The sequence below is a fragment of the Hypanus sabinus genome, chromosome 2, assembly GCF_030144855.1.
Source record: "Hypanus sabinus isolate sHypSab1 chromosome 2, sHypSab1.hap1, whole genome shotgun sequence".
Lineage (NCBI taxonomy): Eukaryota > Metazoa > Chordata > Chondrichthyes > Myliobatiformes > Dasyatidae > Hypanus > Hypanus sabinus.
This window is the reverse complement of record NC_082707.1, coordinates 179,418,076-179,442,125: the sequence shown is the minus strand read 5'-3', so window position 1 is coordinate 179,442,125 and position 24,050 is coordinate 179,418,076. Positions and strand designations below refer to the sequence as shown.

Sequence of the window (24,050 nt, the reverse complement as noted above, 5' to 3'; positions counted from 1 at the left end):
CAAACCCCGCCTACCTGCCCGTCACAAAGATGGTGGGCGCGTTTGTCGCATGGTGGTGACGCGCAGCGTCGGCGGCGCGACCAGGCCATTAACCGTTTAGGTTTGAATCGCGAGGGCGCGGGGTCCCTGTTTTCCGTTATGGCGGCGATCCGCTAGCCGTGTTGGAGGCGCCCTGAGGTAAAATCAATGTGATACGATGGCCTTAACAGATAAAGCGATGTGCCGCTTTGATAGGAGAGTCCTAGGTTGGGTTAAACCCAGCACCGGACTGCAGGTTCCGGGTAGGGACGGGGAGATGTCCGGTGAACTAGCCGGTCCGATCCGGTAGGGTGGCACCGAGGGTGACGGGTGAAGAAGTGTCCAGTGACCTGCTCTGATATGTACTACCGTGCCTGGTCTTAGTCGTTGATGGTCGTATCCAGTCGGGACACAGCAAAAACCCTGTAATGCTCCGTGAAGGTGGGGGATAAAACCCTATCCTGACCGGCAGACTGACGGGCTCGGGGTTCGGCCGGCCTGGACTCTTGACTCATAGATGGGTAACAATAGTAGGCCTTTTGGCCCCACCTTCCCGGTACCGATGACGGTCTCATTGAAACTCGGGGTCTGCGCGGTACGGGAGGCTGGAAGACGCGTCCCCCGCCTTGGCAGGCCAGGCTCTGGGGCCGCTGTCACTCCAGCGAGGGACTGAGATAAGGGGAAATGGCTCCACTTAGTGGGTGGTGAATCTGGGCCGTTCTCTGCCCCGGAGACTGAGTGCGGCTCAAATAGTGAGTTCGTTCAAAATTACTGGAGGCGCTTGATTTTGCAGATGTTGAGACCTGTTGCAGTTTAAAAGAAACTGCTCAAGAGTCTAAGATTAATTGCACTGCAGAGAAGTGTGTTGTTTATGTCTACAACCAACATAGTTCTAGGATGTGCTGGGGGCAGCCATGCTTCCAGTGCGAACATAGCACGTCCACAACTTACTAACCCTAACCTAAAATTCTTTGGTATGGGAGGAAACCAGAGCATTTGGTGGAAACCCATGTGGTTACGGGGAGAATGTACAAACTCCTTACAGTATGTTCAGTGACAGGAATTGAACCCAGATCACTGGCACTGCAAAGTGTTAGGTTAGCCACTCCCCTTCAGTGGGTCAGGCAGCATCTGGGGAAGAAGTGGATAATTGAGGCTCTGGCATCTGGATCTGAAATGTTGACTATCCATTTCCCTTCATAGATTCTGCCAAAGTTCCTCCAACAGTTGTATTTTGCTTTTCAAAGCAAATTTCTGAATATGGAAGGAATTGGGAGAGTGGAGTCATAATGCAAATGAGTACTGTGTGGGTGTGTCAGCTGTCAAGAACTTATCCATTTAATCCTATTCTGAATTTTGTAAAAATAAATGATTTTAGGTTAAATGGTTATATAAGAAATACTGCAGATGTTGGAAATCTGGAGCAACGCACAAAGAAATGCTGGAGGAACTCAAAAGGTTAGGCAACTTCTATGGAGGAAAATGATCTCTTGACATTTCAGTCACAAACCTTACATCGGGACTGAAAAGTAAAAGAGCAAAAGACAGAATTTAAAAAGATGGTGGAAGGAGGAGGAGGTGCCTGAGCTAGCAGGCACCTCCTTACTTCACTCCTGCTCTACTGTCAGACTCCCATCTTCATCCATCTCTTCCACCTGTTTCCTTCAGCTTTTTTAATCATTTCCTCATTCCCTTCACCTACTTACCCTCCATTCTCTCCCCCCCCCCACCATCACCTACCTACCTTCCCCCTCTCACCTGGATTTACCATTGCCCACCAGGTCATACTCCTCACCCTCACACCACTCTAGCTTCTGCCCTGTCTCTTTCCAGTCCTGATGAAGGCTTTTAGTCCAAAATGTCAACTGTCATACCGTCATTTCCCTCCATAGTTGCTGTCTGACCTGTTGTTTTCCTCCTTTGTGTGTGTTAGTTGAAATCTTTTAAAGCTCCTGAATTGTTGTCTTTTCCATTACCCTATTCTTAAATAGTGTTGCTGTATTTGCTCCCTTTCTGTCTTCTGGAATTCTAGAATGAAGCAAATTTTAGAATATCGACTACCAATGTATCTGGTTTCTCAGCAACCATTTCTCTTAAAACCCTGGAATGCAGACTGTTGGTATCTGAAGCTTCAACAGTATCTCTGGAAAACACTTGCCACTGAATGTATGCTGCATACAAATTCAGAGTTTATTTCAAAATCTGACATGGGAGTTTGATATGTTAGTTGGCATAAACTGAACAGTAGATTTGTTTGTCACTGGGCTGCCATTCTCTGACTCTTTAATTCTAGATGGATTCTACATTGCTCGACTTCGATTATCACTTAATGAAGCACAGCTAGGATTGAACAGCTACTGTGCAAAGCTAGGTTTTGATGATGAAAAATTCTGTAGTATGACATCTTTTATTTGAATCCACAAATTAATTCTGCAAATTAGCAGTATTTCTGTCCTATTGGACAAGTTATTGTATCATCAGATTTCCTCAGAATATCTGGGAGTTGTTATTTTTTCCCTGTTCTTCCCCCCCCCCCCCCCCCAGCCAACTTGCATTAATAGTAAACAGTCTTACAGAGTGATCCAGAGTTTATTATGGGGGAACAGGGTGGTTTTGTGGGGTTTGTCGGTTGCTTTCCATGTCAGGAGGCAATATTAACTGGTTAGCTTACCTTTGAAATGATTGTGCATTGCACTTGTATTTGATTTACAGTCTCATCACGAGGAACAAAGTATTACAACCAGGAAATGGACTGTGATCCCCAGGTGTTGAACGGGTCAATGTTTAATGATTTCAGCAAGTTTGAAGATTGGGAAGAGAGAGACTTGGAGGGGGCAGACGTGAAGGATATGAGAGTGGAAGCTGAGGCAGTGGTCAATGATGTCAACTTTGCTGTTAACCACATGGCTGTCTCAAAAATGCTTCCAATAAGAGAAGATGTTGCCTTCATTAACGTAGAAACAAAAGAAAGAAACCGATACTGCCTTGAGCTGACAGAAGCAGGACTTCGGGTGAGAGCAGCGACTAATTCCAGATCATGATAAAACAGTCTTCACCTGAGCAAAGATTCTTTCCTGTTACATACATTTTAATTACCCCCCCCCCCACCCCGGTACCTTTAACAATGGCTTTCTTTATTTTGACTTGTTGGCAAAAAGCACATGAGGGACCTTCCCATTACTGTTGAGATTGGCATGGGTAAATTTTATCTGCTTTTTTGTGAAACAATCTAGGATCAAGGTTTTCCTCCACAGTCTCTCAGAATGAGCTGAGAAGAGTTGTCAATGTTCCCTGACTCAAAAACTCTCCCCAGTTTACTTGAAGAGCAAAACCATGTTGCAGTTATCCTAAATCAGTCCAGGTCTAGTTCACCCTTCACCGACTGTGCTTGTTGAACTGCATTGGCTTCCAATCTTGTAGTGCTGTGATAACTAGATTTTCATTGTTATTTTCAATTCCCTCTGTTGCCCCTTCCTGAAGCTGGCTGTCTGCAGTAATATAACCCTCTGAAGTCAATGCACACTTACACTCTGGCCTAAACACGTCTTATTGTTTGGAGTCAATCATCAGCAATCATGCCAATTATTCAGTTTTTAAGGATCTAATCTCCAAGTTTTCCTCTTCAAAGCTCTTTTTAAAATAAGCACACTTATTAAAATCTATATTTTTTGCCATTTGGTTTTGGCCATTTGCTCTAATAACTCCTTAGGTGGATGACTTTTCTTAACATGCTTTATTATGTTAAAGATGTTCCCTGCGGCCCAAGAAAATTCTTCTGCAGAAAATTACTGCATAATAAATGTCAACTGCTTTCTGGCTGGAATCTTTGAGAAGAGATCAGTTAAGTTTATATACCACATTGGTGGTTTGGTTAGATTCTTCAGAGTCAATAAAAATAGGGAGTTAGGCTGGGGAATCACAACAGGTCAATTTAGGGGTATAAGGTGGGAGTAAGTGTAACATTTATTTTATTTTGAGATTAAAGGCATTGCTTTATTACCTTCGATCATCAGGTGATTTTCTGGTCATTGTTGCTAATGACTATTTTTTTAAAATCATCTAATCATTAGTTCCAGATTATTAAATGAATTTAAATTCCACAGTTCTGGAGGGATTTGAACTCTTGTCTCTTGTAAGTAATGACTGCATTATTAGTCTAGTGAAGCAGAGTTTTACAATCTGGGCTCCAGGTTGTATGTTGTGGCTAATTTCTGGACACATTACAAGTGATTTCAAGATATTGCAGAACATGCTCCCACTAATCTCTGTGTGGAAAATCTTGTCCCACAGACCCCTTTTAAATCTTTCAGCATTGCTCTCTAATTTTGAACTCTAGTCTGAGAAAAAGACTGTGACTATCTAGCCTGTTTATGACTGTATTTTTATAAACGTCTGCAAAGTGAATCCTTGACCTTTTTCACTCTATCTGAGCCTATCCAATCTCTTAACTTGAGTCCTCTAGACCAGGCAATATCCTTATGAAGGTTTTCTGCACCCTTACTAGCTTCATCACATCTTCGTATCATGACAATCAGAAATGCATACAGTCCTCTTGAGTGATCAAACCATATTTTATATATCACCAGAAAGGCAATAAAATCAGATCTAATAGCAAAGACTTGAATAAATACTAAAATGGGGAGAATTTTGTAGGTCAAGGGGAGAGAATAATTATTGTATTTAAGAGTATATTCATGAAAAAGTATTAGATCTAGGAAATGAGTACAAAGTTGGTGTTGCAGCTTTTTAAACTCTGGTTAGGCCACATCTAGAGTAATGCACTCAATTCTGTTCACTTAATTTTAGTGCAATGGAAGCTTTGGAGAGGATGCAGAAGAGGTTTACCATATTACTGTGAATTAGAGGGGAGGTTGGACAAACTGAAGTTATTTTCCCTGGAGCATTGAAGGCTGGAACGAGACCTGATAGAGGTTCATAAGGGGTATAGAGCAGACAACCATTATCTTTTCCCTGGGTTGAAATGTCAAATACTAGAGGGCATGTTTTTAAGGTGAGGGAAGAAAGTTCAAAGGTAATGTATGGGACAATTTTTTAAACACAGTGATGGGTGCCAGGAGCACATTGCCAGAGGTGATGGGAGTCAGATAAAATAGAGGCATTTATGAGGCTCTTGAATAGGCACGTTAAAATGGAGGGATGATGGACCATGTGCAGGCAGGTGGGATTAGTGTAATTAAGCATCATTATCTTAATTAGTTTGGCATAACTTCATCAGCTCAAGGACTGCTTTCTGTGTTGTACTCCTATGTTGTATGTCCTCCAAGTTGAAGGAGTCTGTTTAATAATTTTAGCAAGTTAGTGCATTGGCATTTAGCAACGTGAAGAATGTGAAATGAAGGTTGAGGCAGTGGGACTAATTGAGCAGCAATTTTCAAAGAGTCAACACAAAACTGACGGACTCCTATGCTAAAAGATCCTGAAGTGCTGGTTGCTCTTGTTGTCTTGGCTTCTGAGATTGAATGTGTGATGTTGGATTACTGAAGCATTAATCTCTTTCCCCAGCTCTTGGCTGTAAGTTTAAAATTAGAGGTAGAAAATGTAACTGGCACTTGGATTTGGTGTTGAAGTCAATAACTAGAGTAACTAAGCTATGTAATTCTATTCCTCTGCTGTAAACCATTTATTAAGAGAAAAATGTTGGAGTGCTTTGCAAAAAAGTGTGAAAGTGTATCATGATTGCTAAACATATTGTAGCTGAAGAAAGGTAAAGAAAATGTGAGTGGTGAGCTGGTTGTGGAGAAGACATTGGGTAATGACATGATTATGGTGAATACCATAAGACAGAAGCAGAATTAGGTTATTCGGCTCATCGAATCTGCACCGCCATTCTATCATGGCTGTTTTATTATTCCCTCAACCCTAGTCTCGTGCCTTCTCCCAGTAACCTTTGACACCCTTATTAATCAAGAACTCTGTTTTAAATATACCCAGTGACTTGGTCTCCATAACTGTCTGTGGCAATGATTTCCACAGATTTGCCATCCTCTGGCTAAAGTAATTTTTTCTTAGAATCTCTGTTCTAAAGGGATGTCCTTGTATTTTGAGGCTGTGCCCTCTGATCTGAGACTCCGCACTATTAAGAAACATCCTCTCCGTATCCCTGTAAAATTTCTCTGAATTCTTTCAGTCTTACTGGTATCTTTCCTGTAGGTAGTGTCGTGGTTTCTCGTGCCCCACAAACGACCAGGAGACGCAGAAGATTCTTCAAGTATTAAACTTTAATTTGCAAACCAAAGCTGAGACAGTCATTGAGCTAGTCACTGATTGCCCACCGATCCTTGTACATAGCATTTTTTATAGCAATCTCCTGGTTTAGTTGTATTAGCATATCACTACAGTTGCATATCACTGGTAATCAGCCACTATTGTTTCTACCCATTAACTTAATCAAGTTCTAATCTGCATCTCCTAACTACCTCTCATTAACACACCATTATCTTCTTATTTGGCTACATTCTTACATCTCTTCTCCCTATAGATGCTGCCGGGCCTGCTACCAGCATTTTGTGTGTGGTTGTTTTTCTTAAGTCACTGATGTGTTCAATAGTACAGAGACAATACAGAGATTTCATTCTCCTACTAAATTGGATACATACATAGCAAATAGCAAACACAAAGCTGACTACATAATCTAATCTCTTAGCTAGCCTTTCATTAACCCACCATTATCTTATTTGGCTACATTCTTAAGTCACTGGTGTGTTCAATAGTACAGAGACAATACAGAGATTTCATTCTACTAAATTGGATACATAGCAAATACAAAGCTGACTACATAATCTACATCTCTTAGCTAGCCTCTCATTAACACACCATTATCTTATTTGGCTACATTCTTAAGTCACTGGTGTGTTCAATAGTACAGAGACAATACAGAGATTTCATTCTCTTACTAAATTGGATACATGCATAGCAAATAGCAAACACAAAGCTGACTACATAGTTTTGGTTACACAGCAAACAATGCAACTTTTATACTCCAATAGTAGGTGACCAGAAAGGTACATAATACACTAAATTCAACCTCGCCAATATCTTGTACAGCTTCAACATTACATCACAACTACTGTATGAAGCCCAAAAGCTTCCTTTATGACCATATCTACCTATGATGACACTTGCAAGGAAATATGGATCTGTATTCCCAGATCCCTCTGTGCCCTACCACTTAGTGTGAGTTCTACTCTGGTTTGTCCTCTTAGAGTGTATTACTTCACACTCGGCTGCATTAAAGTCCATCTGTCATTTTTCAGCCCCCCCCCCCCCACAAGCTTTGATAGCCTTCCTTGCTGTTTCTGCAAATTTGCTGATCCAGTTAACCAGATTATCATCTAAGTCATTAATAAAGATGATAAACAATAATGGACTCAACATTGATCCCTGCAGCACACCACTAATCACAAGCCTCTAGTCAGAGAGACAGCCATCCATTACCATTCTGGCTTCTCCAACTAAGCCAACATTGAATTTAATTGACTACTTTATCTTAAATACCAAGCCACAGGATCAGCCTTCCAAGATCTTTCTCAAAGATCTTGCTAAAGTCCATATAGACAATATCCATTTTCTTGATGACCTCAAAATTATAAGATTGGTTTGACATGATCTGTCACGGACGAAGCCACGTTGACTATCTCTAATTAGGCCCAGTCTGTGCAAATACTTACGTATCCGCTCCCTTAGAATCCCTTCCAATAATTTACTCACTACTGGCATCTGACTCACTGGCCTATAATTTCCTGGCTTACTCTTGGGGCTTTTCTTAAACGGTGTAACAATATTGGCTATCCTCCAATTCTCTGACACTTCACCTGGTGAAGGACACTTTAAATGCCTCTGCCAGGGCCTCTGCAATTTCTGCATGAGCCTCCCGCAAGGTTTGAGAGGACATCTCATCAGGCCCCAGAGACTTATTTGCCCCTATTCACCCATGAAAACAATCATCTCCTCTGTAATCTGGAGACAGTCCATGAACCTGCCACTCTTCTGCCTTAGTTCTATATAGTCTGCGTCCTGAGTTAATACAGATGCAAAATTCCTTTCAAGATCTCCCACATCACTTTTGGCTCTATGTATAGATTACCATGCTGATCTTCAAGAGGACCAATTTTGTCCCTAGCTATTCTTTTGCTTTTAATATATGTGTAGAAGCCCTTGGAATTCTCTTTCACCTTGTCTGCCAAAGCAATCTTGTGTCCTCATTTAGCTCTCCTGATTTCCCTCTTAAGTGTTCTCTTGCATATTTTTATATTCTTCAAGTGCCTCATTTAATCTCAACTACCTTGATATGCATCACCTTGTTTCTTTACCTGGGCCTCAATATCCCTAAACCTGTTAGCCTTGCCTTTTATTCTACTACAAGTAAACAAACTTTGTAATCTCAATATTTATGATATTGAGGATACGATAGGGTCTTTTAGATAGGTACATGGAGCTTAGTAAAATAGAGGGCTATAGGTAAGCCTAGTAATTTCTAAGGTAGGGATGTGTTTGGCACAACTTTGTGAGCGAAAGGGCCTGTATTGTGCTGTAGGTTTTCTATGTTTCTATTTCACTTTTGAAAGAATGCCACTTACCGAGCATCACTTTCCCAGAAACAACCTATCCTATCCACCCCTACCCAATTTTTTTTTTATGATGCAGTCAAAATTGGCCTTTGTTCAATTTAGGCTACGTCCACACTAGACCAGATAAATCCATAAACAAGGTTTTTTCTCTTCGTTTTGACCCTCCATCCACACTGAAACGGTGTTTTCCGTCCCCGAAAACAGAGCTTTTCTAAAATGCTCTCCAGAGTGTGTAAATTTGAAAACGCCGCTTGGGCAAGAGTAGTGTGGACAGGGTAACTGGAGATACCTAGAAACGCTGTCATGACATGCCGGAACAGATAGCGGCATTTCATTGTTTTCTTGAATGCAACCCCCCCCCCCCCCCCCCGACACAACCTAACAATTTCAGAACAGATAGCAACGAGACTGAAGCCAGCAGAGTTAGAAATGTACTCATCAAATACTTTGACCCATAACTTACTGAATAAATAAGTATACTCACTTTGCCCTGTTTTCTGTCCTTGCTTGTATGAAGGGGGTTTACCCATTTATGCGAGTACTTATCTGACAATAGATATGTAACAGCCTAATGTAACATTGTTTAGAAATACAAAATAACACTGATGCAGACATGTTTTATACATTTAACAAGGTGCTTTATTAATGCAACAGAGTTAGTCACTTTTTCAATGTTTGTCGTCAGCTGGGGCATACTGTCCGTGAACTCCCTGTCGGTTGGCTCTATACGCTCCAGTTTTGTTTTTTCTAGTCTGTAAATGGACAAACGCGCACTTTCACAGTGAGATTCGACACCAAACATGCCGCTTGATTTCTGTAGATCTGTCCTGCGCATGCCCAGGAGGAGGAGGAGATTTGCCCAAATACCCGTTTTAATGTGGACGGAAGTATTTTCAAAAATGCTTGGTGTGGACGCCTATCGTTTTTACAAGAAACCAGCGTTTTCAAAATTATCCGGTCTAGTGTGGACGTAGCCTTAGAATCTCAGCCAGAGGACCAACCCTATCCTTTTCCATAATTATCTTGAATTACGATCACTGGATCCAAGTTGTTCGACGCATACTTCTGTCATGTGCCTTGTCTTGTTCCTTAAAGTGCAATAGTCATGCACCATAAGATTTCTGTACATTAATGTAACAGTCCTGCCATTTATTGTGCAATTTTCCCTTACATTTGACTTCACAAAGTACTATACCTGTCACTTGTCTAGAACAAACACTATCTGCTGTTTCTCCTGGTGATCGGTATCTTGCTGTATCCTTCTCTCTCCCCACAGTTCCACCATTTTCTTGAATGCCTCTCACTGATTGCCTGCAGACTTAGCTTGAAAGTAGCTGCTCCCAGACCAGTTCACAAGTTAGTAACCCACACAGTTCATGTTGGAGCTATGACACAAACTAAGTTCCCAGGTGGCATACGATGCCTAAAACTGTAGCCCCGTGTCAGCTGACAAGTGCACACTGCCAGTCTTCCATGTGCTCATCTGCATATATAGGCTGTTCTCTGGGCATCTGTAAGCTGGAAAGGACTTCTTTCTTTTTCTTTTTCAATCTTTTTATTAAATTTCATATATAAAAAAAACAACACATAATAATGAATAGATTACAGATTCAATAAACTTGAAATTACATTAGTAATAGGATAATAATATCCTATTAAAACATCCATCAACAAAAGGTACATAAATCAATCAAGTCTATATAAATATATATGAAAAAAAAACAAAAATAATCATCAAAAAAAGAAAAAAAAAATTGAGATTATATATGAGAAAAAATATATATTGAAAAAAAAATACTAAACTATAACTAACATGGGCAATAATAGTACTTTATAAATATATGAAGGTGTCAAGAAAAGAACTCCAGAACTCCATACCTGAACAAGGATAAGTAGAGAAAAGGATCTGAAATAGGCCAAATTAATTCATATGAAAGTGTCGAATAAATGGTCCCCAGGTTTCTTCAAATTTAATTGAAGAATCAAAGATAGTGCTTCTGATTTTTTCCAAACTCAAATAAGAAATAGTTTGGGAGAACCACTGAAATGTAGTAGGAGGATTTACTTCTTTCCAGTTTTGTAATATAGACCTTCTGGCCATTAATGTTACAAAGGCAATCATTCGTCTGATTGAAGGGGAAAGCTGATTGCCATCTTCATTTGGTATACCGAAAATTGCAGTAATAAAATGGGGTTGTAAATCGATATTCCATACTGAGGAAATGACATCAAAAATGTCCTTCCAATAGTTATGTAAAGTGGGACATGTCCAAAACATGTGAGTCAATGAAGCCACTTCTAAGTGACATCTGTCACATTGAGGATTAATATGCGAATAAAATCGGGCAAGTTTATCTTTAGACATATAAGCTCTATGTACAATTTTAAATTGTATTAAAGCATGTTTAGCACAAATAGAGGAGGAATTAACCATTTAGGGTTAGATATCTGTTTATTGAATTTGGCTAAATCAATAGGAAGAAAAGAACCAAGAACGGAAAATATAGAATATCCCTTAACCTCACTACATTCCAAATTTACCCACTGTGGGCACACAGGTGAATCCAAATCTAGTTTCCAGTACATTAGGTTACGAATATTATTCGCCCAATAATAAAATCTAAAGTTAGGTAAAGCTAGACCACCATCTTTTTTAGACTTTTGTAATTGCCTTTTGCTTAACCTAGGATTTTTATTTTGCCACACAAATGAGGAAATTTTTGAATCAATATTATCAAAAAAAGATTTAGGAATAAAAATTGGTAAAGCTTGGAATAAATATAAAAATTTCGGTAAAATCATCATTTTAATAGCATTAATCCGACCAACTAATGATAAAAATAAGGGAGACCATCTAGTAGTAAGTTGCTGAATTTGATGAAGCATAGGTAAAAAATTCAGTCCAAATAAATCTTTATATTTCTTGGTGATTTTTATACCTAAATAGATAAAGTTATCAGTAACAACTTTAAATGGCATCCTATCACTCAATAAAGTTTGCGCGTTTAAAGGGAATAACTCACTCTTATCTAAGTTTAACTTATAACCAGAAAAGCTACCAAATTGAGCCAACAAGGATAAAATAGCAGGAATAGACCTACTAGGATTAGAAATATATAACAACAAATCATCAGCATAAAGCGATAATTTGTATAACTTCTCATTACGGGTAATACCAAAAATATTAGGAGACTCACGAATAGCAATAGCTAAAGGTTCTAATGCAATATTAAATAATAAAGGACTTAAAGGACAACCTTGTCTCGTACCATGAGATAATTGAAAAAAAGAGGATCTATAATTATTTGTAAGAACAGAAGCAACAGGTTTATAATATATTAATTTAATCCATGATATAAAATTAGGACTAAAGTTAAAGTTTCTCAATGCATTAAATAAATATGTCCATTCAACTCTATCAAAGGCTTTTTCAGCATCTAATGAGATAACACATTCTGGGGTTGTAGGTGATGAAGTATAAATTATGTTAATCAATTTTCTAATATTAAAAAAGGAATACCGATTCCTAATAAAACCAGTTTGATCTTCTGAAATAATCTGTGGTAATACCTTTTCTAATCTAATGGCTAAAATTTTTGTAAGAATCTTAGAGTCTACATTTAATAATGATATAGTGTAGCGCCTCATTTCCTAGCGTATCCGAACCGACTCACAATTAGATAGCCTACGGGGGTTTGCGAGCACAGAGCTTTGGAGCCTCTTCGCCATGGGGGGCCGGTTGACAGAGGCTTAAAAGTGAGGCTGAAGTTTTCGAATAAAGTTTTTTCCTTCGACTGCAGTTACCGACTCCGTGTCGTAATTTTAGCGCTGCTTGTAGCACACCGCTACAATTGGTGACCCCGACGGTCCAAATGATTTTTGGACCAGAAATGACCGACGCCGCCTCTGTTCATGCAGTTTCGTTGAAACTGCCGGGTTTCTGGACACAGCGCCCGGACCTATGGTTCCAGCAAGCCGAAGCCCAATTCCACGTTCGCCGGATCACCTCAGAAGACACCCGCTACTACTACGTGGTGGGCTCCCTCGACCAGGACACAGCTGCCCAGGTCGCGGAGTTCGTACAGTCGCCCCCGGCAGACGGCAAGTACACGGAATTCAAAGCCCTGCTCCTCAGGACTTTCGGACTCTCACGGCGCGAGCGGGCTGCCCGTTTACTGCACCTGGATGGCTTGGGAGACAGACCTCCATCGGCTTTAATGAATGAGATGTTGTCTCTGGCCGAGGGACACACAGGCCTCATGTTTGAGCAGGCATTCCTGGAGCAGCTGCCCGAGGACATACGCCTGCTGCTGTCCGACGCGGATTTCAGTGACCCCCGGAAGGTGGCAGCCCGGGCGGACTTGCTGTGGAACGCCAAAAAGGTGAGCGGGGCGTCCATCGCACAGATCTCCCAGCCACGCTCCCGGCAGCAAACCAGTCCAGGCCCGGCCGCAGAGCCCACTAACCCCCGGCCCAATGACCACTGGTGCTTCTACCACCAGCGGTGGGGCGCAGTAGCCCGCCGTTGCCGCCCGCCCTGCAAGTTCCCGGGAAATGCCAGGGCCAGCCGCCGCTGATGGCTCCGGCGGCTGGCCATCGGGATAGCCTCCTGTATGTGTGGGATAGAAGGTCGGGACGCCGGTTTTTGGTCGATACTGGGGCTGAGATCAGCGTTTTACCTCCGACGAGTTACGACACCCGCAGCAGGGCACCGGGTCCCCCCCTGAGGGCCGCGAATGGCAGCACAGTAAGGACCTATGGCACCCGTCAGGTGCAGCTACTGTTCGGCCCCAGCCAGTTCACGTGGGACTTCACACTGGCCGCCGTAGCCCAACCGCTTCTGGGTGCGGATTTTTTGCGAGCTCACAGCCTGCTGGTTGACCTGCCCAGGAAGAGACTGGTACACGCCGAGACCTTTCAGACGTTCTCCCTGGGCGCGGCCCAGTTGCCAGCCCCTCACCTCGGCTCCATCACGCTGTCCGACAACGACTTCACCAGGGTCCTGGCGGAGTTCCCATCGGTTCTGGCACCGCAGTTCACAGCAGCCATGCCCAGGCACGGCGTACAGCACCACATCCCGACACAGGGACCACCCCTCCATGCCCGTGCTCGGCGGCTTCCCCCGGACAAGCTCCCACTGGCGAAGGAGGAGTTCCAGAGAATGGAGGAATTGGGGATCATCCGGCGGTCCGACAGCCCCTGGGCTTCCCCCCTGCACATGGTGCCCAAAGCGACGGGGGGCTGGAGACCGTGCGGCGACTACCGCAGGCTGAACGAGGCTACCACACCGGACCGCTACCCTGTGCCGCACATTCAGGACTTTGCGGCAAACCTGCACGGCGCCCGGATCTTCTCCAAGGTCGACCTTGTCCGAGGGTACCATCAAATCCCGATGCATCCTGACGACGTCCCCAAAACGGCTCTCATCACCCCGTTTGGCCTCTTCGAGTTCCTCCGCATGCCGTTCGGCCTGAAGAATGCCGCACAGACGTTCCAGCGGTTAATGGACGCGGTGGGACGGGACCTGGACTTCGCGTTCATCTACTTGGATGACATCCTCATAGCCAGCGGCAGTCGTCAGGAGCATCTGTCCCACCTCCGTCAACTCTGCGCCCGACTGAGTGAGTACGGTCTTACAATCAACCCTGCCAAATGCCAGTTCGGACTTGATACCATTGACTTCCTGGGCCACAGGATTACTAAAGACGGGGCAGCCCCTCTGCCCGCTAAGGTAGATGCGGTCCGCCACTTCCCCCGACCCACCACGATCAAAGGCCTTCAGGAATTCGTAGGTATGGTCAATTTCTACCACCGCTTCCTCCCTTCAGCTGCCCGGATCATGCGCCCCCTGTTCGCCCTGATGTCGGGTCCGAGCAAGAACATTACCTGGGACGAGGAGTCCGCCGCCGCTTTCGTTCAAATGAAGGAAGCTTTGGCTGACGCCGCAATGCTAGTACATCCCAGAATGGACACCCCTACCGCCCTCACAGTGGACGCATCAAACACGGCAGTCGGTGGGGTGCTGGAGCAGCTCATCGCAGGTCGCTGGCAACCCCTGGCGTTTTTCAGCAAACACCTGCGGCCACCCGAGCTCAAGTACAGTGCTTTTGACCGGGAACTGTTGGCGCTCTACCTGGCAATCCGGCATTTCAGGTACTTCCTAGAAGGTCGGCCCTTCACCGCGTTCACGGACCACAAACCGCTTACCTTTGCGTTTACGAAAGCATCCGACCCCTGGTCATCCCGCCAGCAACGCCACCTGTCCTACATCTCTGAATACACAACGGATGTCCGGCACGTCTCGGGTAAGGACAATGTCGTGGCGGATGCGCTCTCTCGCCCTACCGTTCATGCCCTTTCCCAAGGGGTAGACTTTGAGGCACTGGCAGAGGCACAGCAGGTAGATGAGGAGATTCCGAGTTACAGGACTGCAGTCTCTGGTTTGCAGCTCCAGGACTTCCCCGTGGGCCCAGGTGAGAGGACCCTACTCTGTGACGTCGCCACCGGCCAGCCCCGTCCGGTCGTCCCCGCAGCCTGGCGGCGACGTGTTTTCGACTCCATTCATAACTTGGCGCATCCCTCCATCCGGACAACTGTCCGGCTGGTTTCCAGCAGGTTCGTTTGGCACGGTCTCCGCAAACAGGTCAGTGAATGGGCCAGAACGTGCATGCACTGCCAGACGGCCAAGGTTCAGCGGCACACCAAAGCCCCACCGCAGCAGTTCCATCCCGCCCACCGGCGTTTCGACCACATTCATGTGGATATCGTGGGCCCCCTGCCAGTGTCGCGCGGAGCGCGTTACCTCCTGACTATCGTGGACCGGTTCACAAGATGGCCAGAGGCGGTCCCGCTCACCGACACCACCTCCGAATCTTGCGCCCGAGCCCTGCTCGCCACCTGGATATCCCGCTTTGGTGTACCAGCCCACATTACCTCCGACAGAGGCGCCCAGTTCACCTCCAGCCTGTGGTCAGCTATGGCCAGCCTTTTGGGGACTCAGCTGCACCACACCACTGCCTACCACCCACAGTCGAACGGGCTAGTGGAGCGTTTCCACCGTCACCTGAAGTCGGCCCTCATGGCCCGCCTGCGAGGAGCCAACTGGGCGGACGAGCTTCCCTGGGTCCTTCTCGGCATCCGCACAGCGCCCAAGGACGACCTGCACGCCTCGTCGGCCGAGTTGGTATACGGCGCGCCCCTGGCCGTCCCCGGGGAGTTCCTACCAGCCCCGAGGGGGCAAGAGGAAGAACCCGCTGCAGTCCTGGGCAGACTTCGCGAGAAGCTCGGTAACCTGGCCCCCATACCCACTTCACAGCATGGGCGGCACCTGACCTGCGTACCCAAAGACCTACGGAACTGTAAGTTTGTGTTTGTACGAAGGGGCGGGCATCGGCCACCGCTGCAGCGGCCATACGAGGGGCCGTTTACGGTGCTCCGGAACAACGGGTCCACGTTCGTGCTGGACGTTGGGGGGAAGGAGGAGGTTTTCACGGTGGACCGCCTCAAGCCGGCCCATGTGGACCTGGCGCAACCGGCCGAGTTTCCGGCGCCTCGGCGCAGAGGCCGACCTCCCAAGCAGGTTCTGGCCCAGGCTGTGGACATTGGGGGGTGTATCGCCGGTTCTGGGGGGGGGTTATGTAGCGCCTCATTTCCTAGCGCATCCGAACCAACTCACAATTAGATAGCCTACGGGGGTTTGCGAGCACAGAGCTTTGGAGCCTCTTCGCCATGGGGGGCCGGTTGACAGAGGCTTAAAAGTGAGGCTGAAGTTTTCGAATAAAGTTTTTTCCTTCGACTGCAGTTACCGACTCCATGTCGTAATTTTAGCGCTGCTTGTAGCACACCGCTACAATAGGGCGATAAGATGCACATAAAGTAGGATCTTTATCTTTTTTAAGAATTAGAGAGATAGTAGCTTCATAAAACGATTGAGGTAATCTCTTCTTAACAAACGCATCATTAAAGATTTCACATAGCCAAGGAGAAAGCAATAAAGAAAAAGTTTTAAAAAATTCTACAATAAAACCATCAGGACCAGGAGCTTTCCCTGAATTCATTGATGAGATAGCCTCTCTTATTTCATCCATAGAAATAGGAGCATCAAGCAAGCTACAATCTTCATCTATCAGTTTAGGAATATTCAAGTTATTAAAAAAATTATCCATCGTAAACCGGTCACCGTCAAATTCTGATTGATATAAAGATTTATAAAAATCTTGAAAAGTGTTATTGATTTCTTTATAATCAGTAGTTAAATTACCGTCTTGTTTACGAATTTTAATAATTTGTCGCTTAGTCGAAATAGCTTTTAATTGATTAGCTAACAATTTACCAGTTCGATCACTATGAATATAAAATTGAGCCCTAGTCTTAATTAATTGATTCTCAATTGAAGAAGATAATAATAAACTATGTTCCATTTGAAGCTCAACTCTCTTCTTATAAAGTTCTTTGGTAGAAGTAACGGAATAAATCTTATCAATTTCTTTAATTTTATCCACCAATAAAGCTATATCTGAATATCTTTGTTTTCTTTTACCAGCGGAATATGAAATAATTTGTCCACGAATAAAAGCCTTGAAAGAGTCCCAAAGTATTCCTTTGTCAATCTCTTCATTATAGTTTGTTGAAAAAAATAAGTCAATTTGTTGTTTTATGAAGGTAATAAATTCTGGATCTTGAAGCAAAGTAGCATTAAGTCTCCAAGATCTAGTATTGATAGAAGAGTCCGGAATCTTAATAGATAACTTCAAAGGCGCATGATCCGAAATAGCAATAGAATCGTATTTACAATCAATAACATCTGCTAATAAACGATGATCAATAAGGAAATAATCAATTCTAGAATAACTATGATATACATGTGAAAAAAATGAAAATTCTTTATCTTTAGGGTTCAAAAACCGCCATATTTCAGTAATTCCAGAATCAACCATAAAAGAATTAATAAGTAAAGCTGATCTATTCGGAAGAGTTCGAATAGGTTTAGATCTATCCATCGAAGGATTCAAACAACAATTAAAGTCTCCACCCATAATCAACATATATTCATTCAAATTAGGAAGAGAAGTAAATAAACGCTTAAAAAATTCAGGACAATCAAAGTTTGGAGCATAAATATTAACTAAAACAACTTTCCGATTAAAAAGTGAACCAGTTATCAACAAAAATCTACCCTGTGGATCAGAAATAATTTCATAATGTGTAAACGAAATTGAGGCGTCTATAAAAATAGACACACCCCTAATTTTAGCGGTACAATTTGAGTGAAATTGTTGTCCTTTCCAGAACCTAAAAAAACGTTGATTATCCTCCCTCCTAATATGGGTCTCCTGTGCAAAAATAAGATTAGCGTTCAATCTAAGGAATACTTTAAATATTTTTTTACGTTTAATCGGATGATTTAAACCATTAGTATTCCACGAGATAAAGTTAATAGATTTATCCATCATACCAATATTAATTGTGTGTATCATAAAAGGTTAAAAAGACACATAACCCACAATTTAGGAAGGAGGAAAATTGATTCAGGAGCAACCGGAGATCCTGACACCTCAACAATATTAACAATTTAAAGTCAGCCCATAAACTAAAAGCAAAAAAATAAAAAGCAAAAGCATGAAAAAAGATCCCTCCCCCCTCCCCCCACCCTTTGAAAGAAAGCCAAGCGGCAGGCGCATAAACTAATACTAATATTACCCCCATTTCAAGATGGCAGCTCCATAAGAAAATTTTTTAAGAAAAAACTATATAACACCCTAATTAAAATATAGAGTTGCAAAAAAAATATATATATATATATACCTACATATATATATATATATATACATACACATACACACACATATCAGACAAGTCAAAAAAAACTAAAATAGTAAAACCAGAAAAATCATTAATAAAAAAAAATGAACATTAAAGTTTAAAAATGTGATACACCTTTAAAAAAGAAATTCCATATTCAGATACAAAGATGACGTTTCACAAGCCAAGACTTATGGGAAGAAGAAACGACATTTTGAGAAAGCCATATTACAAAATATGAATATAAATTCAGCAATCTAATAAGAAAATTTAGTAAAAAAAAGTTATCAAAATAGAATTTTTTTAAAAAAAAAAGATTTAATAGATACTACAACATATATAAAAAAAAGACTAAAAAAAAGAATTCAAAACCTTTGTTCCATTTCTAAATACAGGCAAGCAAATAAACGCTTATAAAAAGTAAAGACTTATGGGAAGAAGAAACGACATTTTGAAAAAATAATTCATTATTACAAAATACAAACGTGTATAAAAAAGGATATTATAAAAATTAAAACAGCATCTATAAGCAATAATAATAGTAGTAAAAAAAAAGACCCAGACCCCTAGTTCAAAATAAAAAGTTATAACCCAACTTCCAGGGTTAAAACTTAAAATGAAATGGCATCCTCTCTCCAAAAAAAAATCTTAATGTAACTCATAGTTCAAGTTGCACTAGAGGATCGATATTCTTCAACAAATTTCTTCGCTTCTTCAGGAGTGTTAAAAAAGTGTAGACTGTTGTCGGGCAGCACAATTCTAAGCTTCGCTGGATACATTAAAGCTTGTTTAAATCCAATCGAATGAATCTCTGCCATCACTGGTTTAAAAGCGATCCTGGCTTTCATTACTTCATACGAATAGTCCTCAACAATTCGAAATGAGTAATTTTTGTAGGAGATCATACCTTTTTTACGAGCTAACCGAATTAGAAGCTCTTTCTCACGAGGATAATGAAGGCGAACAATCACCGCTCGTGGTTTTATCAGACACAGACGAAAGCCTCGCAACTCTGTGAGCGCGGTCGATAACAGGTTCATTTTTCAAACCTTCACCACCGAAAATTTCCCACAGTAATTTAGAGAAAAATTCAGTTAAATCACCGGACTCAACTTTTTCGGGAATTCTGATGATGCGCAAATTCTGTCTGCGAGAGCGATTTTCAAGATCAGTAATTTTAAACTTATACTGATCTAAAGTTTTAGCAATCGACTCTATCTTCTTCTCTAACACTTCAATTGTACGTGCTTTTTCACAAATTGATTGTTCAAGAGTCGTGATCTTATTTCCAAGCTGCTGAACCACTAACGCCTGCGACTGAAACTTAGTTTCAAGCGATTTAACAACTCCTTCAAAATCGGATATTTTCGTAGTAATCCTCCTTTCCAAACTTAACAGTTTACTGTCCAATTTACCTTCTAGTCTGCCTTCCAGACCCGCAAATTTAGCATCCAGTTTATTGTCCAATTTACCTTCCATACCCGCAAATTTAACATCCAGTTTAATGTCCAAAAGACCAGAAATTGCGTCGATGGATACAGGATCCTTAGCCGATTTCTTACTTGTAGCCATTTTAGGTTTGACAAGATTAGATCAACTATTATTTTAGGAAAAAAGGGTCAATCAAAGGTAGCAACTCATATGATTAAGTTCGAAAAGATCTAATTAAAGGGTGATTATAGTTAAAAAAATAAAGAGCGCCTAAAAGGCAGATGCTTACGTCGCCATCTTGAAACTCCACCCCCCTGGAAAGGACTTGCAGGACTATTCATACACTGGATCAAAATGCTAAAAATTTCTGCCCACTCAAAGCCTGTTTATATATGGGAAGTTGGAATCCCTATTATTACCCTACTATTTTACATCCCTGCATTCTGCCAATAAATCAGCTCTGTAATGGTCAACCCAACTGCATACCATTTTCCACACAGACCTGTCTGGCCTTGGCTGTCTCCACTGCCAGAATGAGGCCCGAATGAAACAAGAAGAACAATACTGTACCTCATGTTTCTCGTGGGTGGCCTACAGCCCAATAGCATGAACATTGACTTTTTCAATTCATTTAATTCCTGCTTCCTGTGCTCCCCTTTCCTTCTGATGCATCCGTGATCCTCCTATTTTTGTTCCCCTTCCCCACCCTCGTTCCAACCATCCTCCACCCAAAGAATTCCCTCCGCTCCTGGTTCCATTTGCCCTTTATCTGCTCCATTGGTTTCCATTATCTCGGTCCTAAACAGATTCCAATACCTGCAGCCTCTATGCCTACTTATCATCCTCCAGCCTTTATCTCCACCTTTGCCATCCACTCCCTCCAAGTGACTCCATTTTTTTTTGCCTGTATGATTCCACCTATCGCCCATCTGCCTCTGTGTTCTAACTCTACTTCACCCACTTTGCTACTTCCTTCCATCATTCCACCCCTTCTTGGTACATTATTACCTACTACCTTCTATCTTATCCGTTCCCCTCCCTATCCAGCTATCTTCCCTCTCCATTGTCTTGGTTTGAAAGCTCAACCATTCCTTTCCCATCACAATTGCTGCTTGACCCAGTAAGTTCCTCTAGTAGTTTGTTTTTGTTCTGCTCCAGATTCTAGCATCTGCAGTCTCTTGCATCTCCAAGTGATTGTACTTTCTTTGTTTCAGTATTCCACCCTTGTGCTCTCATTGGGAGAACTTTCTAGAATATCCTATGCAGTTATAGATTCTTTGATATTGCAAAACCATATCTTGTATCTCCTATCGCACCCGAAGATTCTGTATCCTAAAATCTCAAGTTAGCTTTTTTATATTGCAAATTGTGTGTTTATTTGTTATTCATTGCCTGCTTTCTAATATATTTAATGCATTTTCTAAGTTAACCATGGCCACCTTGACCCTTGTATCTAGTTTTATTCATTTAAACTTTAAACTCAGATTGAACAATTTTGCTTTACAGCTAAATGTAAGATTATAATCTATGGTGATGCTTAGAAGCGTGTTGTCTTTTTCTGGGAGGTTTGGTTTTTCATTGGAAGAATGTATGTAACTTTTTACATTTGCGACATCCTTCAGCACTGGTGGGTAGATGGTGATTCTTGACTTACTACTGACCTGCTTTTTGTTTTCCAGGTGGTAGCTCATGGCTTTGACCAGGTTGATGAGTCATTGTCGATGCAGTATCATGAGACAATATACTCCCTCTTAGAGTCACTCAGCCCTGCGTATCGTGATGCCTTTGGGAATGCACTTCTCCAGAGACTAGAAGCATTAAAAAATGCACAGGAGTAAGCAACCCTGTATACAGCTCGTTTTGACTACCCGTTTCTCACTGTGCTTTCTTTAGATACACAAACTCATAACCAAAGGCTGCATGAAATCTGCAGAAAGTTTACAAGTGCTTTGTTCCCTTCTGTGCTCATGCAGTGTTACTGTTAGTTACTTACAGTCTCTGTAAGTGCTCTTGTTGAATCAGCTGGAAAATGGAACAGATCCTTTAAGGATGGGTTGTTCTTTGTGATTGCTATGCAAGCAATGATTAAAGAGAAAAGAGCAGTGGGGAGTTTCAAAGTTATAAAGTTGAACAGAAACCAATGACAAGTATTTAGTTACATCACCAAGCATTTGATAGCCTTTCTCATCTCCCAATTTTGTTATTAAAATCTAGTTTAAATTTTCATGTAGTCTTTTGAGTTGTTAACATGTTTTAATTACTGAGCTTGAAGTAAATCCTGTGATTGTTTATTGCGGATTCCAAGTTGATGGAAAAAATCCAACTTCAATTGTTAATGTGCACAAAATAAAATAAAATATTTTGGCCATGGCCTTGCTGTTTCCTGTGCTGAACCGACATGAACCAATAGTGAATTTTTTTTAGATTAATGTTCTTGAGTCCACTCCATTCACCACCAAACAAGGAAAGTAACTGACCCCAGGTCTTCGGAAAATGTCAACTGACAATTCTCCGAACACCACACAGAAATTACCAATGATGTGGGTGTTTGAAGATTCTGACTTTTTTGCACCTAGGAAGTCTGCGGCAACCGTCTCCCAGAGACACTGGCCTTGAACATAAGTGAAGCTTGCAGTGGTCGCCAATGGAAGTGCAAACAGCGAACAGTAACCTGTCACACAGTCAACTGCAAGATTAAAGATAAAGATTAGCTTTCTTTGTCACAGCTACATTGAAGCATACAGTGAAATGTGTTTGGGTCAATGACCAACATAGTCTGAAGATGTGCAGAGCAGAAATGGCTGGAGTTTCTGAAGGCAATTCAGAAGGTGCAGGATAGATATATACCAAAGATGAAGAAGTATTCCAAATGGAGATTGAGGCAACCGTGGCTGACAAGCGAAATCAAAGAAAGCATAAAAGTAAAAGGGAGGACATAAATAGCAAAAGTTAGTGGAAAGTTCAAGGATTGGGAAGCTTTCAAAGACCATAAGAAGGTAACTAAAAAGCTGTAAGGAGAGAAAAGATGAAATATGAAGATTAGTCAATAATATAAATATCAAAAGTTTCTTCTGCCATATAAAGAATAAAAATAAGGCAATATTAGGCCACTGGAAAATGACGCTATAGAGGTAGTAAAACACACAAAATGCTGGTGGAATGCAGTCCTGACAAAGGGCCTCAGCCAAAAACGTCGACAGCGCTTCTCCCTATAGATGCTGCCTGGCCTGCTGCGTTCCACCAGCATTTTGTGTGTGTTGCTTGAATTTTCAGCACCTGCAGATTTACTCATGTTTGCCTATAGAGATATTAATGGGAGACAGAAATGGAAGACAAACTAAATAAGTTTTTTGCGTCAGGCTTCACTGGAAAGCACCCAGGAGCATGCTAGAAATTTGAGAGTGTCGGGGCAGAAGCAAGTATAGTTGCTATAACCAAGGGGAAGGTACTTAAGATGCTGAAAGATCTGAATGAAGGTACATGTCACTTGGACCAGATGGACTACACACCACAGCTCTGAAAGAGGTAACTAAGAGATTGTGGAGGCACTAGAATCTTTCAAGAATCACTAGATTGTGAAATGGTTCTGGAAGACTGGAAAATTGCATATTACATTCCACTATAAGAAGGGAAGAAGGCAGAAGGAAGAAAATAATAGGCTATTTAGCCTGATTTGAGTGATTGGGAAGATGTTGGAGTCCATAATGAAGGATGAGGTTTTGGGGTACTTGAAGGTACGTGATAAAATAGGGCAAAGTCAGCATGGTTTCCTTGAGGGTAATCTTGTCTGTTGGAATTCTCTGAGAAAATAACGAGCAGCACGGTAGATGATGTATACTTGGATCTTCAGAAGGCTTGTGACAAGGTACTGCACATGAAGCTGCTTTAACAACATAAGAGCCCATGGTATTTCGGGAAAGAAACTGACATGGGTAGGTTGGCTGTCAGGCAGGAGACAAAGACTGGGAATAAGGTGACTAGTGGTAGTCTGCAGGGGTTGGTGTTGGAATCAATTCTTTTCACATTATACGTCAATGATTTGAATGATGGGGTTGATGGCTTTGTGAGCACGGTTGTAGACGATACAAAGAAAGGTGGACTGGCATGTAATGTTGAGGAAAAAGGCAGTCTGCAGAAGCACAGACAAATTGGGAGAATGGGCAAAAAAATGATAGATGGAATATATCCTAGGGAAGTATATAGTCATGCACT

At 42.2% G+C, this 24,050-nt stretch overlaps 1 protein-coding gene across 3 annotated transcripts; it reads left to right on the top strand.

The window, feature by feature from the left end:
• The first annotated feature begins 22 nt into the window (after positions 1-22).
• On the top strand, positions 23-22,210 carry gskip (gsk3b interacting protein). 3 transcript variants are annotated; one of them, XM_059960486.1, is made up of 3 exons: positions 29-177; positions 2,731-3,029; positions 21,518-22,210. In XM_059960486.1, exons 2-3 carry the CDS (start codon positions 2,766-2,768, stop codon positions 21,674-21,676), a joined length of 423 nt encoding a protein of 140 aa, XP_059816469.1. In that variant the 5' UTR covers positions 29-177; positions 2,731-2,765; the 3' UTR covers positions 21,677-22,210. The 3 variants fall into 3 exon arrangements, 2 of the variants coding, with proteins under 2 accessions (XP_059816469.1, XP_059816460.1); XM_059960477.1 differs by lacking the exon at positions 29-177 and adding an exon at positions 319-539; XR_009510147.1 differs by lacking the exon at positions 2,731-3,029 and having other exon boundaries at positions 23-177; positions 21,518-21,657.
• The last annotated feature ends 1,840 nt before the right edge of the window (positions 22,211-24,050 follow it).

Coding starts and splice junctions, on each gene's coding strand:
- gskip (XM_059960477.1), top strand. Junction 3,030..21,517: donor TGACAGAAGCAGGACTTCGG/GTGAGAGCAGCG, acceptor TTTGTTTTCCAG/GTGGTAGCTCATGGCTTTGA.